Source organism: Phalacrocorax aristotelis, chromosome 17 (genome assembly GCF_949628215.1).
Source record: "Phalacrocorax aristotelis chromosome 17, bGulAri2.1, whole genome shotgun sequence".
In the NCBI taxonomy this organism is placed as follows: domain Eukaryota; kingdom Metazoa; phylum Chordata; class Aves; order Suliformes; family Phalacrocoracidae; genus Phalacrocorax; species Phalacrocorax aristotelis.
In genome coordinates, this window is record NC_134292.1 from 1,346,065 (window position 1) to 1,362,336 (window position 16,272).

Genomic DNA, 16,272 nt, shown 5'->3' on the forward strand with positions numbered 1-16,272 from the left:
ACAATTTCATTAGTTATAACTCATCCATAATGAATCGTTTCCTCGTTGGTTAGTGCAGGCTCTCCAGGAACTGGCAGGCAGTTTGGCTGGGTCTGTGCTATTTCTGGACAGTGTTTCCCTGCTGATCCCTATGCCTGTCCATTCCCACACAACACAGGGGGCTCAGTCCCCCCAGCATCAGCCCCAGGCAGAGCTACCTGGAGCTTGACCCCCTGGCACAGACCCACAACCTTGTTAAAGCAGGGCTCCAGGTACTACAAGCCATATTATATGAGCCAGGAGATACCCACTGGAGGCATCTCTTGCTTTTCTGACCAGAGGTGGACAGGGAAGGGAAAAGCAAGTGAGGGGTCATTACCCGGGGGTCGTTGATGCCTGTAATTCTCTCCTCAGGCCGGTCTAACACCAGGAAGGCTGCCAGGTTGGCAGTGTATGAAGCCACAATGATCATAGCAAAGCCAGCCCACACCATGCCAAGAATACGGGCAGAGAAACTCCGGGGAGCACCTGGAAGGAGAGAGGCAAGATCAGACTGGCATGACAAAGGCTTGACTTGGTCACCAAAGCCACATCCATCCCACATGAGACTGATGAGAGCTGCAGATGTGCCCCATCTGTCTGCTCTGCCGACAGCCGTGCAAATTGCTGCTGCATTGCCCACACCAAGAAAAACCCATGCCTCCTTCCAGGGCCTGATGTGTCTCACCCTGAGCAGATGGGTAAGCCTGGGCAGGAGAAGGAGCCCAAGAAGGACCCATTCCCCATCACTGATGGTGAGAGGTGGCAGGATGGTTTGCACAGGGATTGCCACACCCCCAGTATCACCAAATCCCCCACCAGCCCACTCCAGGGAAGGCTCAGGGAATGAGGGCTGTACCCATTCACTGACTGGTCACCTGAAGGCATCAGCCCTGCCACAGAAAGGAGGCAGTGAAAGAGGGCATGAGCTTCTCCCCCAGCCTGATGTGCCCCCGGCTTGGGGCCAGGGCTGCAGGGCACAGCGGTGCTGCTGTGTGCTGAAACACACCTTCTCCGATGCCGGAGTTCAGCAGGACTCCCCAGGAGAACCACATGGCCGAGGAGAGGGTCAGGGCATCTTCCTCCTCCTCCTCACTGTTCACTTTGAACCGGCCAAACGGGCTGGAAAACAAGACAGAGAGGTCTTCTTATATCCCTTATCCTGGTTTCCAGGCCTCTCTGATGTGCCCAAAGTGTCCTGATGCAGTCCCACATCACTCAGCCCTACAGATTGTGCCTATGCCCCAAACAGCTTTTCAGCCTTGATGCCCCACTGCCTTGCATGCCCCCTCTGCTGATCTGCAACCCTATTCAGCTCACACGGGTACTGGTCCTATCACACTTCTCTCCGGGCCAGAAAGATCATCTGATCCTGGCCATTTCCAGCCTCTCCCACCGCAACATGGATGGCTTACTGCAGATTAACCGCAGAAGCCTCTGGGCACAGGGCTAATGGTGGAGACAGGTTCCCTACCCTTCAGAGGAGCTGCCTTGGGGTCAAGGAAGGGGACTATCTCAGATCCCAGGAGATGACAGTCCCCTTGGTCAGGCATCAGCATGGCATCTGGTCTGACGGGCGTGTTCCCACATATCCAGGTGCTGAGTACCCCACATATCCAGGTGCTGAGTACCCCACATATCCAGGTGCTGAGTACCCCACATATCCATATCTCTCAGCTTAGCAGCAGCCAGAGGGGTCAGGAGTCTCAGCCCAGGGCTGGTGGGGCAGAGGAAGCAGGTTTAGTTCCTGTGAGAGCCTCCTGAAGGGCTGCAGGGCCATGCCTGAGCAAGACACTGTGGGGACCCAGGGGATGGTTCCCAGGAGCACCTCCCTGTCCCCTGCAGCCCTTGGGTGACCCAAAGCGCACTCACCTGAATCGGTCTAAGAGGTACAACATCACTGCCACCACGTGCACAGAGAGCCCCACCAGCAGCCAAAGCGTGCTCTGGAAAGGCTGCATGAATGAGTCCAAGGTGCTGCGGGGGATTTCCTAGCACACAGGAGAGAGGTGAACAGTGCTGGCACCCATCATGCCTGCACCTTGCCCGCCTGGCTGGGCTCACCAGGGCCCCTGCCCTGCTCCGAGCTCCTCCTGCTCTGCTACTCAGGAAGGCTCAGAGTGACTGAGACAAGACCCAGCATTAAAACCAGCTATGTGGAGACTGGCATCCCACAGCAAAGGCTGGGATTTGCGGTCACTGCCCTGGGGTGGGCAGGGGGCAGCAGCTGGGGAAGCTGGGTATGGTGCAGGCATGGCACATGTCTGCAAGTGTGGGAGCAAGGAGCACTTCCCCTGTTCTACAAAACAGCCCAGCCCAGCCCAGCCCAGCCCATACCTTCTTCACAAGGATGGTGAGGCCCTGGTACTTGAAGGGCTTGGAGAACTCAATGTACTGTGCCCGCTCATTGTTGATGGTGAGGGGAGCCACAATCATGTCCGCTTGACCGCTCAGCAGCTCCCCCATCATCCCATTCCACTCCTTCTTGTTGCTGTTGTTAACCTGCCAGAGAGCCAGCGCAGGATCAGCCCACTGCCCTGACACCTGTCCCCCACTGGCCAGGACCCCCACACACGGCAGGCGCCCTGCGCTGCCCTCCCGCCCCACCCCTGCTCTGGAGACGGGCCTGGGGGTGTTTCGACACAAAATACAGGCAAAAAGATATCACAGGCTGCCCAAACTCACCCGCTCTTGGGTACCAAATTTACCATCAGCCACCAGGTGAACCTCGTAGGTGAAGTTCATCACCCCGGCCAGCCGGATGAGCAGGTCGATGCAGAAGCCATAGCAGCACAGTGCCACAGTGGGACGGCCTGCAGGTGGGAGAAAATGGGTGGGGGGGGACACAAGTAGAGGCAGCCCTTTGCCAGAGACCCTATGCAGGAGCCATGGCTGTCCCCAGCGAGAGCAGCCACCTGCATGGCTGTGGTTTCATATGATATGATATTATGTTATTCAGGCAGGGCCACCCAGCTTGACCACCCTCTCCCACTGCCTCCATCGCCTATGGGTGCTGGCAAGATGGGGGCAAAAGGCTCTCTTTCATTTGCTATGTGGGCTGAGAGTCGGTGCCACTGTAGAGGATGGAGGGGGCTTGATGCATGCAGGCTGTGCTCGGGGAGTGCTGACACAAACCCATTGAGTTGAACACAGCCCAGGACACAATTCAGGGCTGACGAGGGGAGCTGTGCACAGGAAATTGTGATAGGCCAAGGGGGATGCACTTCAGGTGGGTTTGGGCCAGTCTGGCATTGCTAAGCAGCTCACACCCCACCAGGTGCACACTCCTAATCCTGAAACAGGCTTTCTGTAATAAAATGGTTTGAAACTGGTGGTGTTAGTACTAGTGGAGCTAAGGTGTCTTGGGGTTCTTGCTTCTGCTTGAGATCAAGGCAGAGAGCTAGAGCATGTCAGGAGACAGAAACATGGGATACAATCCCCCAAAACAGCCCTGGAGCTCACCCAGAAGAGAGACAGTGGGAAAGTCATCTGTTGGTGTCAAAAATCTGAACCCCAGTGCCCAGTTACGGCACAGCACTGCTGTGGGGCTCAACTGACAGGGGGGTGTTTGGGGGCTGAGTGTGCTGTCACCTTTCTGTTCCTCATCCTCTGGGCCTCCTGTACAACTGAACACCCTCCCTGGGGACCCCTTCTTGGAACAGGAGCCTTCATCAGCTGGGCGGGCTGGGGGACCTGCTGCGCTCACCACCAGAACAAGTTACCTGGGATGGTCTCGTTGGGTCCAGTGCAAAAGACCTTTTTAACAGGATCTCCATTGATGGTGAATTCCTCCCTGCATGTCCCATCTGCTTGCGTGGGCTTCACATACACAAAGGGTTCTTGGTGGATTGTCACTATCTGCAGGACAAAGCACAAACACCTGCTTGTCCATTCCCTTCCAGAGCTATCTCCCCCTGGGTGGGGAGCTGGACTGCCCTCTCCATGCAAACATGGCCAAAATGCCATGGTGCCATCCTCGGCTGCCATTTCAGCACATGAGAGCACTCAGCCCAGTTGCAGGACCTGGCTTTGACATGGGGAATATTTGCTTTCCCTGCACCCAAGATGAGGAACAGCCACATCAGCATCCTCCTTCATGTGGCACTTTCACCTTGGCCTCAAAGACTTTCACACCCCTCTCCCTAAGAGCAGGCTGATGAAAGCCACTGCATAGCCAGGATTAGTGCCCTGAATAGTCCTTTAGACACTGTGACACTGCCCCAAGCTAATGCAGATATTTCAGTCCTGCCCTGGACCTTTTCAGTAAAGCAGCGTCCAAATGCATCTGCACTATCTCTGCAGGAAAGGACTCATTGCTGGTGGAAATGTGCGATTTCCCTTGTCTGGACAGGAGGAAAAATGAATGGTCATGCTGGTAAGACTAACCTGCCCAGGATCCAGTCACTAAATTGGCTGCTGGCCTACAGTTAAGGGAAAGGCATGAGAAGCAAAGCAAGAGTGGAAGGACTTTCTCTCAGTGTCACCTCCAGCTTCTGGCCATCAGCTCTTCAGGGATTTCCTGAGCCCAATATTGCAGCCACCAGCCCACCCACCCTCCACTATGTTGTTTAATCTCTTTTGGACCTGTTTCCTTCTGGCCTCTGCACCATCTAGCAGCAACAGGCTCCAGAACTGAACTATGCCTTGGCCAAAGGAGCCCATCCCTGTATTTCCTGCAAACCTGTGCCAGGTGCCCTCTGACTCCCAAGCCATGAGGAACGGTGAACGCCTTATCCTTTCATCCCTTCTCTGCTGTTCTCTCATATCCCCTTCCCAGCTGTCTCTTTCCAAACCAAAGGATGCCTGCCACCCTATCTAGTTTGTCTCCAGCTGGAGGTTGCACTCTATCTCTGAACACCCTCTGGTACCTTCTCTAAGTTGTTCTGCTATATCCTCTCCCAGATGGCAGGTGTCCTGGGTTTGCAAATGCTCCTGACAGCTGCAGAGGAAGCAGTGGAAGTGGGAGGCAGAAAAAGCCACAGCCCTGCATGCAGAGAGCTGAGGAAACCTGCCACCATTTGCTGTTACCTTCAACTTGGTCGACATCTGATAGCCTTGAGGTTTCTCCGTTTCTCCCCCTGGCCAGATAATCTTCCGGTCATTGGTCAAGACCTGTGATCAGTCCCAGAGGAAGGAGGTAGACATGAGGCCATAGGTAGACACCCCAGTGCACAGATCCCTCCTACCCAACCTGTCCAGGCCTCTACGTACGTGGCTGCCGTTGTAAATCCCAACTTGGACCAGTTTCCGATTCTGCAGGTTCATGATGCTGTAGTTGGCAAACTTCCTGTCCCCGTCCTCATTGAATTCCACCCGTCCAGTGACGCCTTCTGAGTACTTGGAGGACATCAACACCCTGTGGAGAGAAACACAGTGGGGCCAACCTAGGAAACCTGCTGTGGCCATTGGGACACCTAAGCAGGCATCAGAAAGGCAAATGCTTTCTCACAGTTGCCTGCCATATGCCTACTACGCTCCAGAAGTCCAGTCAAGGCTACCTATGGTCTGTTCATAGCCCTGTGGTCATCCCCTTCTTGCAGATGGAATCAGTCTCCTGAATGATGCGCTACCATATCTGTTGTTATTGCCCCTTGTTTTCCACCAGGTCAGTCCCATTCCCTTAAGGAATGATCGGTTCCACAGCACCAAGGACACCTTCCTCTGGGGGTCCCTTGGGAGCTGTGTCCGTGCCACTGCTCCTGGTGCTTCTGTCTGGCACCTGCCCATCACAGCCTGGGTAGTGCCCCAGGCATGCACATACAACACCAAGGGGAGAACCAGTTCCAAACCCTGGAAAGGTGCTAGTGAAGACACAGAATTGCCCAAGCCACTTGCAGTGCACCATAGAGAACAACTTTGACTAGTTCATGCCAAAGATTGTGTCGCTGCAGAGGATGCCAGAAATTTTTCTAAAATAATCATCTCCAGGCTTTCCATGCCCCATGCTTGACAGAAAGGGCACCCCACAGACACCACGACCCTGTCTGCAGAGAGCAACCCCTGGTGCAAGATCCCATTGCCAAAAGCAACACCCTGGTGCCAGGTTGCACAATGCAGAGAGCAGCCCACCCGCATGGGGAGCCATGCTGCAAAGGAAATTGCTGCTTTACCAAGATCCAGCCTGCAGAAGAGGCTCTTGTGGCTCTAGCATCTGCAGTGATGCAGCACAAAACCCCATGCAGCACAAAGACTGTGTTCTGGGAAGCACATGCCACATCTACCGATCACACTGCCCACGGCAGCAAGATCCAACATGTGCATGCTCTGATCTGCTGAGACCCAACAAACCAGAACCAAAGCGCCAGTATTTGCTACAGAAGAGAGGAAGCCTGTCCCATGCATGGAGATCTCTTGCCCCCAAGTCCTGCTTGCAGCGCACTGACCCATGCTGCAGCCCTGAAACATTCAGCAAGAAATGTGTCTGCAGCACTGAGCTCCGATTTGACAGAAATATCCCCCTACCCTGATTTGGCAGAAACCCCCCTTTCTCCCCTCTTCTGCCCACGGAATTAAGATCCAGACCAGAGGAAATCATCCCTCCATGGCCCCCAGATCTATTTCTCCTGGAGTTGTTCCCTGCCCACACTGATCCCAGCTGACAAAGCATTGCCCAGGAGAGCATGGGTTGGCAGGGGCTGAATTGGTGCCAGGCACCAAGATGATGCCTAAACAGCCTGGACAAACTGGGCCAGTGCCTGAGCCTGTCTCCTGGCTAGTTCTACAGGACACATGTAGCCCTCCCATCTGAATCACGCAGGAGAGTCCAAGCAGTCCTGTGCCACATGCCTCAAAGCTTTAGTGACATACTCTGAACAAAGCTACCACGCTGCCCTTTTCCACATGCTCCCACCTTTTCCAGCTCTCGCTGAGCAGGTCCTCTGCTCCCTCCAGCAGGACCCTTCCCCAAATACCTCTTGAAAAGGGGTCCTGTCTTCCAGATGTTGGTGTTGCCCACGCAGCCTCGGGGCGGGTCTGTGATATTCTCCTTCTCAAACAAGTCGTGCACAGCCTGGGCCACCACCGCGACAGCATCGCTGATGTGGGCTGACTCGTTCTTCCCATTGATGAGCTGCAAACCAATCACTCCTGCCGCGAGCAGAGGGGAGAAGGCATGTCAGCAGGGCACGCCGGTTGCTCTGGCGTTAGTCCCACACGCAGGGTTCAGGGGCCGGCAAGCACATGGCTATGGGGCCGGGGACACCTCAGATGCAGCTGGGGAGTTCTCTGAGCTTCAGGCAGGGGCAGGCAGGGCAAGCAAGTGTCTGGATGGGGACTGGGGACAGCTACACAGACTGCTGACACCCAGTGCTCTGACCCCGTCTTCTTGCCCAAGCTGTTCTCCCTGGTGACAGCGAGCTGGATTTGGGGCATGGCAGCGAGGCCAAGGCTGCTGCCACCCCATGCGAGCAAGGAGTGGAGAGCAACGTGTGGGACCCTCTGCTCACTCAGGACCACCAAGGCATCGCGCTCCCCCAGCCCAAGGGGTCCCTGGGAAGGCAGGTGCCGCTCGTCCCAGCTCTCAGCAGGCTCCTCCAGGCCTGGCCGACAGCGGGACGCGCACCTCCGGCGGGTGCCTACCATCAGGGGCGTAACGCAGGGCATTGCCTGATATCTCCCGTTCCCCCACCAGCCACACGTAGCCGGAGCCCGTCATATTGAGCATGGCTGCTGATCTGTACACCGTGGCCGCATCGTCCTCACTGCAACGAGAAGAAGGGAATGGCAATGTGGCCTCAGGTGCCGCATGGCCCCTTTTCTCCTGTATCGGACCCCAAGGGAGTGGCAAAGCCAGGTAAAACACAACACCAGGCAGCCCTCTTCTGATAACTGGTTCTCCTGGGCAATGGCTAAACTCCTTGATGCAGTGGGAACCTTCCTCTCAGCTTCATCTAATCCCACAGCACCCAGCACTGCTGAGCATCTGCAAATCTGGCCCATTCCTTATTGCTCACCATCTATAGGCATGGGGGCAGAAAGACTCCCCTCCTTCACGAGTGGATCAGGATATATCATCAGTAACTATTGCCACTTCTGCAGCTGCTAACACTTTCCTCGACAGGCAGGCATCCCATCTGTGCTCATGATTACAAGCTCCCTGGCCAGCAGCATGCACAACACAGCATCCACCACCTGCCTGGGACACGGGCCTTTATGTGGGTTTTCTCCCACACTCCCTGAAAGGACGACGTGCCCCAAATTTGCACCGACTCCAGTGCTGGGCAGTGTGGCAAAGGGGACAGTGAGGAAATCAGAGCAGGGAGGGGAAGGGGCTGCTCTGCCTTACCTGGCAGAAAGAATGATGACACGAGCCTCCAGCTCCTTAGCCTCCAGCAGCAGCGATGTGACATTTTTGGTTCCGGGGTCAAATTGAAGCACTTTCTCAGCCTGTGATTAGTGTGAGCAAAGCTGGTTAGTGCAGGAGCCCCAGGACTGCTTGTGAGAGCCATGCTATCTAGGAAAGGGTCAAGAGAATTCATTAAACTGCACAAAAGTCTGCTAAATAAGGTTGGTTATAGCTACTTTTTTCTTTTTTCTTTTATTTTCTTTCTTTTCTTTCTTTCCTTCCTTCCTTTCTCTTTTAAGGTTTTGGCTTTTTGGGTTTTTTTTTTTTTGCACTGTGCATGCAAACTGAAGTCAATCAAGACCCAAAAAGAGGCGTGCATTGTACAGGAAAGAGAAAAAGGCTTTGAAATGCAATTGAAAACTCAAACGAGTGTTGTTTTTCAAAAACATGGGAAATGAAAAAAAAAACATATTGCACAGGGTTAACCTTTGGGAGTAAAAGTGAGCAACTTACACCAAGGAACCGTTTCCTTTGGGGAGGAAAGGGGGTTGGTTCAACTTTTCAAAAAAAAAAAAAACTTGCAAGTTAATTACTGGTTCACATGCATGTTTCAAAAAGAAATCCTTCCAGGGTCAGCTGGCTAGGTTTCCATTCTCAAGTCCAAACCAAACTATCTCAACATAAAAACGTGCTACCAAGAAACATAGTCATGGATCTTTTTATTTTTCTTTCTTTTCTTTTCTTTTTTTTCTCTTTCTCTTTTTTTTCTTTTTTATTTTTCTGTTGGCTGTGGCTATTTTTCATTTGCTAGTTAGGTTGGTGGGCGGCGTGCATTTCCATGCATATATACCTTGGGTCCTCGCTTGTTGTCATAGGAAAGTTGGTCGAGGTTTTCATAGTTCCTTTTTTTACTCTGATGAATAATGTGCACAGAGAAAATATGTAGACACAGAAGAATATTATAAACAGTTGAAAATGACGTGTAGTAAAGCAATCCAACATCCACCTCCTCCTCCACTGTTTGCTAAAGGGTCTCTATAACGCTGGAGCTCGCAAAAACCACTATCAGGAGAGAGTGCCTCAGCTCTCACGGGAGCGTCAGGGCGCAAAGCCGTATCGGTTAGAGCAAGCCTGAGTGTCACAGCTGTTGCGATGCAGTTGCATTTCCCTTGTGGGACTGGGGAATTCTTCAGCAAGAAATTTTTATCTTAAACTCAGAAACAATCTATGCATCTCTAAGGGCCTAAGTGGTGGGATTTCCATGGAATTACTGTGGAAGTAAAGGACAAAATGTTGTGTACGGAAAGTGCTGGATAAATGCAAACTGTTACAGTTAATAGTATTAGCATTACTACCATCGCTATTATCATTACAATCCTGTTCACCCTAAGCAAGTTCAGAGCAAATGAGGTGTCTCAGCTGAACTTCTCACCTCCTGCAAGGAGGGAGCAGCTTTTTGGAGCTCTGCTGCTGTCCAAGAGAGAAAGAAAAAGCTCTCTGCATCTCATGTTGGCTCAAAGCGTGGCAATATGAAGCAATGGTGATCATGGGATGACATTGTAGCTTTTACCTGGTGCTTGGGGAGGGCCGAGGGTACCTCGTGGCTCTGCCGCACATGGGTAGCCCTGGGCAGTGCAGCTGCCAGTGACTACAGTGCCCAGAACCTGGTCCTACGCATGGCTAGAGGGGTTAACTGCTTGGTGGTCTCCGTGCTGCTGGCTGGAGCGTCACACCTGGACTAGGGGCAGGTGGCTCAGCATGCACCGACCCTGCAGGTAATGGACCGGAGCAGAGAGCCCGCTCCCCGCCACGTCTCCTGCCTAAGCCACTTCTGCTGCTCAGCCCCAAAGGAGCCAGGGGCATGAAACCTACTTCTGGAGGTTTTCTCTTCCCCAGGCAGCACGCTGAGGGCTGATGGCCTCAGCTTTCAGAAGCCTTGACCCTGCAGCAGCATGCACAGGTGGATCTTCCTGGGAGCAGCCTCTGTGGCCATGCCAATAACATCAACCTGATAGTGCCTGCAGGATAGTGCTTGGCAGGCTTTGGTGGGACACAGTCTGATCTCTTCCTCTCGGCACCGTCCCACCCCAGCTGGGCATCCCTGATCTTGTGTATGGGGCACGGGACATGGCTCTATTCTAATCTCCATTTCGCAGCATCTTATGGTGATGGCAATTGATCCCCGCCAGGAACCCGACCCTCTGCACCCCAGTAATGCAAGGGTTCATGTTCCAGGTTGTTTCTTAGGTGGCCAGGTTTTATCTCTGCGTCTTGCTTTCCAAATTGAACAGCTTGTCTTTTCCTGAGCACTCAGACCAGTCTTTGGCAGGACATTTTGCCAGGTCTCCTTTCTGTGCAGCTGTGTGATCTTTCCTTTCTTCTCCTTGGGCTCAGCCTGGCAGGTTTTTCATTGCTCAAATAAGTTGGGTCCTTGTAAGGAAAAGTATCTGAGGAGGCAAAATCTGCTCGGAGCCCAGGTCTGCCATCTGATGACGTCCATGGCAGGGATTTCTGCAATGGCTTCTTAGGGTCTGCTCAGATCACAGTGAGACCTGGAGTAACAACTGCCTCCAGGGAGAGCAGAGCCGCAGCAGCAGGACAGCATGAATATTTTCCAATGTAGAGACATTGGCCACTTTTCCTCAGGCACTATCAATTTAGCTGGAAACTCGGTCATCCATCTGGTAGCCTCCAGCCACGAATCACCTCATGGCCCAGGATGTGCTGGTGCCTCGACCCAAGCTAGTCAGCAAAGTGAAGCAGAGTCTTGGGTGCAGCAAACCTGGATCTGATGGCACTTGATAACCTCTGTCTCCCCCTGTCCCCATCTCTATTGCCAGAACTAGACCAGTAATGTCTCATGTCTTTCCACTTCTCTGTGTGGTCCTGCAGCACTTCCCTGCTCCTCAGCCCACGCAGAGACCAACAGATTCAAAATTCACTTTCCACCATGTTCTCCAACATTCACTCAAGCATTTACCACTTTCACGAACACCACTGTCCCAGAGTAAGGGATTTTATACACCCGGGACCTGGCAACCCTGACTGGGACAAACTCAGATTTTCACAGTGTCTGGCATTTCCCCCTGACCCCGAGCAGCGTTGGCACAATGGTGGGCCTGCCCGGATGAATGAGCAGAGTTGTACTGGGATGAAGGAGTAGCTCCAGGCTGAGAATTACTGCAGGCACACCTAAGACAAGGCTACCACGTGGGGTGCACCAGGGCTGGCCAGCCTGGCCTGAGTGCTGGGCTCTGAATACCTGCTTGAAGTGCAAATCCACACAGTGGTGCCTGAGTGACACCCAGCACTGGCACAGACTCCATGGGGCAAGCCATGTTCAGGTCCAAGAGGAGGGCAGGTGAGCATCTGACCCAGCCCCAGGTCCTTGGGAGCTGTGATCTAAGCCTTGAAGAGGTCAAGAGCATGTCTCCTGCCTGCTCCCTCCCCATGACCCAGGCTGGCCTTGAGAAGGCTGGGGAGAGGTCCAGGGTAAAACTTCTCAGCATGAAGAAAGAGAGTCAGCACACAACTGATTAGAAGAGCAATTAGCAGAAGAAATTGAGGAAGACGGGGTAGCCCTGATAGGGGTTAGCTACCTTCCAGACCAGCCAGTTTGACCAGAGCAAGCTCCCCAAGGAAAAAGAAACAAGATGCTGTGGCACATCCCAAAGGGAAGACAAGGTGACCTACCATCGCAGAGCACATGCCCCAGTCTGGAGGATGGCCAGGGCATTTGCAGTAGCCCAGTGGCTGCCAGGAGGCACTGAGATGTGTCACAGATGCAGTGCAAATGTGGGACAGATCTGAGGACAGACCCTTTCTCCCTCATCTTTCAAGCCTCAGATTTCAAAGAAGAAATACACCCTGTGCCGGGGAGCATTGCACGGAGTGAGCAGGGAGTGGCGTCATGAGAGGGAGCAGCAAAAGGGGATGCACAGGATCTGCAGGAAAACAGAAGGCGCAAATCAAAAGATTGCAAGGAAGGGGACGACAGATTGACAGTGGGAACAACCTTTCCCCAGCTGTCTCTGGGTGAGGGGCAGTGCTGGGAAGAGGCTTTGGAAAGAAATACTGGCCCACTGTCTACCCCGTGGGAAGCTGCCTTTGGAGACAGGAGGATCCCACCATGGTTAGTGGGACACCAGTGTCTCATGGTGGCCCAGGATGCTGCAAGGATGAAACTTCTTGGAAACCACCACCAAAACCAAAAGCCTGTTGGTAAGTGTGGTTTGTGACAGCCCGCACACCTCCACCAGTTGTTCCTCCAGTGGCTTGACAAGAGGTGATGAAGAGCAGTGGCAAGGCTGCTTTCGCTGGTCTCTCAGATCAGCCACCATCTCCACGCACAAGAAGGGTTTACAGCCACATCTCCTCAACAGCCAGCTGCCAAAAGTCCAGCAGCTGCTGGTGGGGCTGGAGAAGAGCAGGTTGTGGTCCCTGCCTGTGACCCAGGAGGGAGCAGCCAGGGACGGGTGTCTGCTCTGACACTGCTGGAGACTTGGAGAGGGGCTAGGATTCTGCCCACCTGAAGGGGACCTCAGCCTGACCCAGGCAAGAGAGCATGGTGGGACTTCAGCCCATAGGGCAGGAGGTGGTTCCTTGCCTTCCAGACAGGCGCCTGCCTTTGAACCCCTGCAGCTGAACGGCTCCCTGTGTTCTCCTTCCCTGCTTGGCTAGAACACTGGCTCCGTGCTTTTACTCAATGGCAGCAGGTCTAAGGTACTCCTGAATTTCTAGCAGGCTCCGGGACCTCCCCTGCCTGCCTCCCTGCTCCCCGCTGTGGCCCTGAGTGCAGGTGCAGTGCACCTCCTCGATAAAGCTGCTCCCGCCAGCAGCAACCGCCCTCTCATAACAGCATGGGGTGTCAAGAAAGCAGCGTTTGGCATGTGCTTCAATGGAGATGGGAACGGGGGCGTCAGCCTGCAGCCGCAGAGCTGACAGCTTTATAGAGGGGGTGCATTATACCTCCGTGCATCAATGCGCCGGCTTCCCTTGCCCCTCCTAAGCCACTAAGGTGAGCTCCGGTTAGCCAATTCAGAAGCTGCTTTTTGGGGTTGGTTTGGCACTGCTGGGTCTGCCTGGCCCCTGGGTGGCTGTAATGGGGCAGGTGCTTCCCTAAGCTGAGCGACTGGTCCTCTCCTTAGGTGGGAATCTTGGGCGAGGCATTTGCAGAGCTCCAGGTTATCCTTCCCTTCATTTTGTAGTCGATTTACATGTAGGAGATTTTGACCATGGCAAAGCAAGTGAAATGAATAAAGTACAAAGTTCTGTCAGGTACTAGTCAGACACTGTTGATGCTTTAAGCATGTTAGCCATGTTACAATGGAAAGAAAAGGTGTTTTACATACAGAAATCTACATACATACAACAGCCCGAGACTTCTAGTTTTGTTGTTGTTGCTTAAACAAAGCTACAAGACAATGTTCAGGAACTGACCTTGGACTCTCTCTCCTCCAAGAGGGTCTCCAGCTTCTTTTGTGCAGCACGACCTTCGTGGTCGTCACTGACTATCAGAATGACGTGATTCCAGTTGAAGACTCTCATCATCTCAAACCAGACGTTGGCCTGGTGAGAGTATGGTGGGACTGTGCGCAAAAAGGACAGGTGGATGCTCTGCAAGGAAGAACAAGAGCTAAACATAGGCTGGTTGGGTCATTGGCCAGGGTGCGTCTCAGGGACCGGGCAGGTTTGCAGGGACAGGGCTGGGACAAGGCCAGAGGCAGGGCAGCAATTCTGGTAGACCTCTGGGTTGCACGCCTTGAGCTAGCCTCTGGGACCTGCACTCCTTTCTTCTGGCTGAGAAGCAAACCCTGTCTGTGATTTCATATCTCTCTGTGGTTAATCCAGCACATGGGAGTTTGCTTTGTGGTCTGTAAACACGTGGTGAAGCAATGCCTGTCCAGCAATGAACTGTCAGCAACATTCAGTGCAAATATAGCCTTTCCTCTTGACTTTTTGAAAATATTACTGAGCAAAGGACATCAAAAAGAAAACTAATTCCCTTCAGAGAGTAACAAGGAGCAGCTGCAGATACGCACAGGTATATATTAGTTACTCATCATGACAGAAGTTCAGAAAATCAGTTTTATAATATGCTGTTTAGCTGTTTCTAGGTCAGCTTGTTCTGCAGCAGCTCACAGGAGGCAGCTCTGGACTAATGCCCCGGCTAACCTATCTGATTTGGTTAAAGACATCATTATGGTTGGATAATTGAGCAATAGCAATTCCAGCCTAATTAAGTACAGCACTCTTTGGGGAGCAATTGGACCAAAAGATGTAGCTGACAGAGACGTTTCAAAAAATGCAGCTTTTCCAAAAGGCCCTAGAGTCAAATATTAGAAAATGAAAGTGCTTACACTCAGCATGGACACTACGTGACAAACCAGCTACCTGCTGGAGAGAGGCAGGAGTCTGACCAGGAGAGGACAAAAAGGAAGGCACCATAATACTTCTTTTTTAAGACTGAGATGGTCCTCTGGAACAAACAGGGCTTGTCCAGACATGCTCATCCAGGGACCTAACCCAGCACCGGTCAGAAATATCCTGAATGGGCGAAAGTAGTTGACTGCAGAAGAGAAAGGGCATCATGTCAACCATGGACCTGCACAGGAGAGATGGACAGACCAGATAATGCCTTTTCCTTGCACTCAACATGGGGATAAAGTCAAACTGAACCATGCAATGTATAGAAAACACTGCAAAACCCCTGTCTTGGCAAGGTCTCTCTGCAGTGGGACAGCGTGTCCATTCTGCTGCCCTGGCCCAAAACACAGAAATGACAGAGACAGCAGCAAAAATACCAAAGCACTGGGAAGATTTCCTAATTACTGAAGACCAATAAGAACTGTGGATGTTTAATCAAAGGAGGAAACAGCCCAGGAGAGCTGTAACAAGCATCTCAGAGCTCCAGTTTTGTATGACTCATGCAAACATTCCCAGTTACACAAAGAGCAGGAGAAATGCAGCTCACCCCACATGCCCAGTACTAATCAACAGGATCGGAAAGAAGTCCCCCAAGGACAAACAATGGAAGGACAGCTATGGTCTTCACACCAACACGGTGCTCAAGCTTTCTTTGGAGTCATCAGAGATGCCCAGGCATTTCCATGTCCAGCTCCACAGCTCAGGCCAGATGGGCTGGAGCATTTTTAATTTATAATCCCTCAGCATTTTTAATTGCTTTAAGGAAATCCATGAAAATGGAAAATGGAAATGGGAACAAAATTCAGAAGAGAAATGAAAAAAGAACAGAATAGCTAATAGTTTAAAAAAAATCAGAAAAACACAAGCTAAAAAATAAAAAATCTAACTTAAAATTATTTCAATCTCTTTTTGAAATGAAAACATCTTTGAAATGTCAATATATTGCATCAAATTATTTTCTAGTTTCCCAACTAGCTTGCAAAAATGCTGTTTAAACTGATAGTGGCTTTCTTAAGTGTTGTTAATACATATCACTAAGTTCAGATGAACAAATTTTACTGCAAAGTTGTTGGGGAGCAACTTGGTTTAACAGTTCAGGCAAATATGAGTTTGTGTCAAAAGGCCATGGACTTGCTATGATGGTATCTCAGCTCTCGGATTACAGAATTTTAGTTTTTAAATAGGATAATGAAGAGTGACTAATCACAAATGCTGAGTCGAGATGTCAGGATGAGCACTCCCATTCCGTGCTCAGCTTTTGAAGCACCTGGGACCCCTGAACTTCTCCTCAGGACCCGAGGATTGGCAGAAAAATTAAAGTCCCCCAAAGGTTAACAAGTCCAACTTGGGGTGTGCAGAGGCAGTTGGGAATCAGGTTTTGTGTGATTTGATAACCCATATCACAGCATATGCAGTGACAGGTCTCTGGCAAATCCCTCTGAACCTAGCACAGAGTTTTCCTGGCCGTGGGCATGTGCTCATGGGGCCATACTGCAAAGTATGTGGATGCACTGGTTTTTGCATCATAGTAAGCCCTTTTTAAG

The 16,272-nt window shown here is 52.0% G+C and overlaps 1 protein-coding gene across 13 annotated transcripts in view; it reads right to left on the reverse strand.

Annotated features, from left to right (window-relative positions):
• Window positions 1-16,272, reverse strand: part of GRIN1 (glutamate ionotropic receptor NMDA type subunit 1) — a 40,058-nt gene that overhangs the window by 14,867 nt on the left and 8,919 nt on the right. For 9 of the 13 annotated variants that reach the window (XR_012663473.1, XM_075112017.1, XM_075112015.1 and 6 more), the window contains exons 3-15: window positions 13,742-13,918; window positions 9,153-9,215; window positions 8,303-8,403; window positions 7,597-7,718; window positions 6,930-7,104; window positions 5,230-5,374; window positions 5,047-5,130; window positions 3,741-3,876; window positions 2,704-2,831; window positions 2,356-2,520; window positions 1,891-2,009; window positions 1,028-1,140; window positions 359-507 (exon numbers count right to left, since the gene is read on the reverse strand). Coding sequence is in view for 12 of the 13 variants with exons in the window: in XM_075112017.1 (XP_074968118.1) it covers window positions 359-507; window positions 1,028-1,140; window positions 1,891-2,009; window positions 2,356-2,520; window positions 2,704-2,831; window positions 3,741-3,876; window positions 5,047-5,130; window positions 5,230-5,374; window positions 6,930-7,104; window positions 7,597-7,718; window positions 8,303-8,403; window positions 9,153-9,215; window positions 13,742-13,918 (1,677 nt within the window). In the remaining variant the exon portion in view is untranslated. The remainder of the gene's footprint in view (window positions 1-358; window positions 508-1,027; window positions 1,141-1,890; window positions 2,010-2,355; window positions 2,521-2,703; window positions 2,832-3,740; window positions 3,877-5,046; window positions 5,131-5,229; window positions 5,375-6,929; window positions 7,105-7,596; window positions 7,719-8,302; window positions 8,404-9,152; window positions 9,216-13,741; window positions 13,919-16,272) is intronic. The other 4 variants (XM_075112020.1, XM_075112016.1, XM_075112013.1 and 1 more) reach the window with 1 other exon arrangement.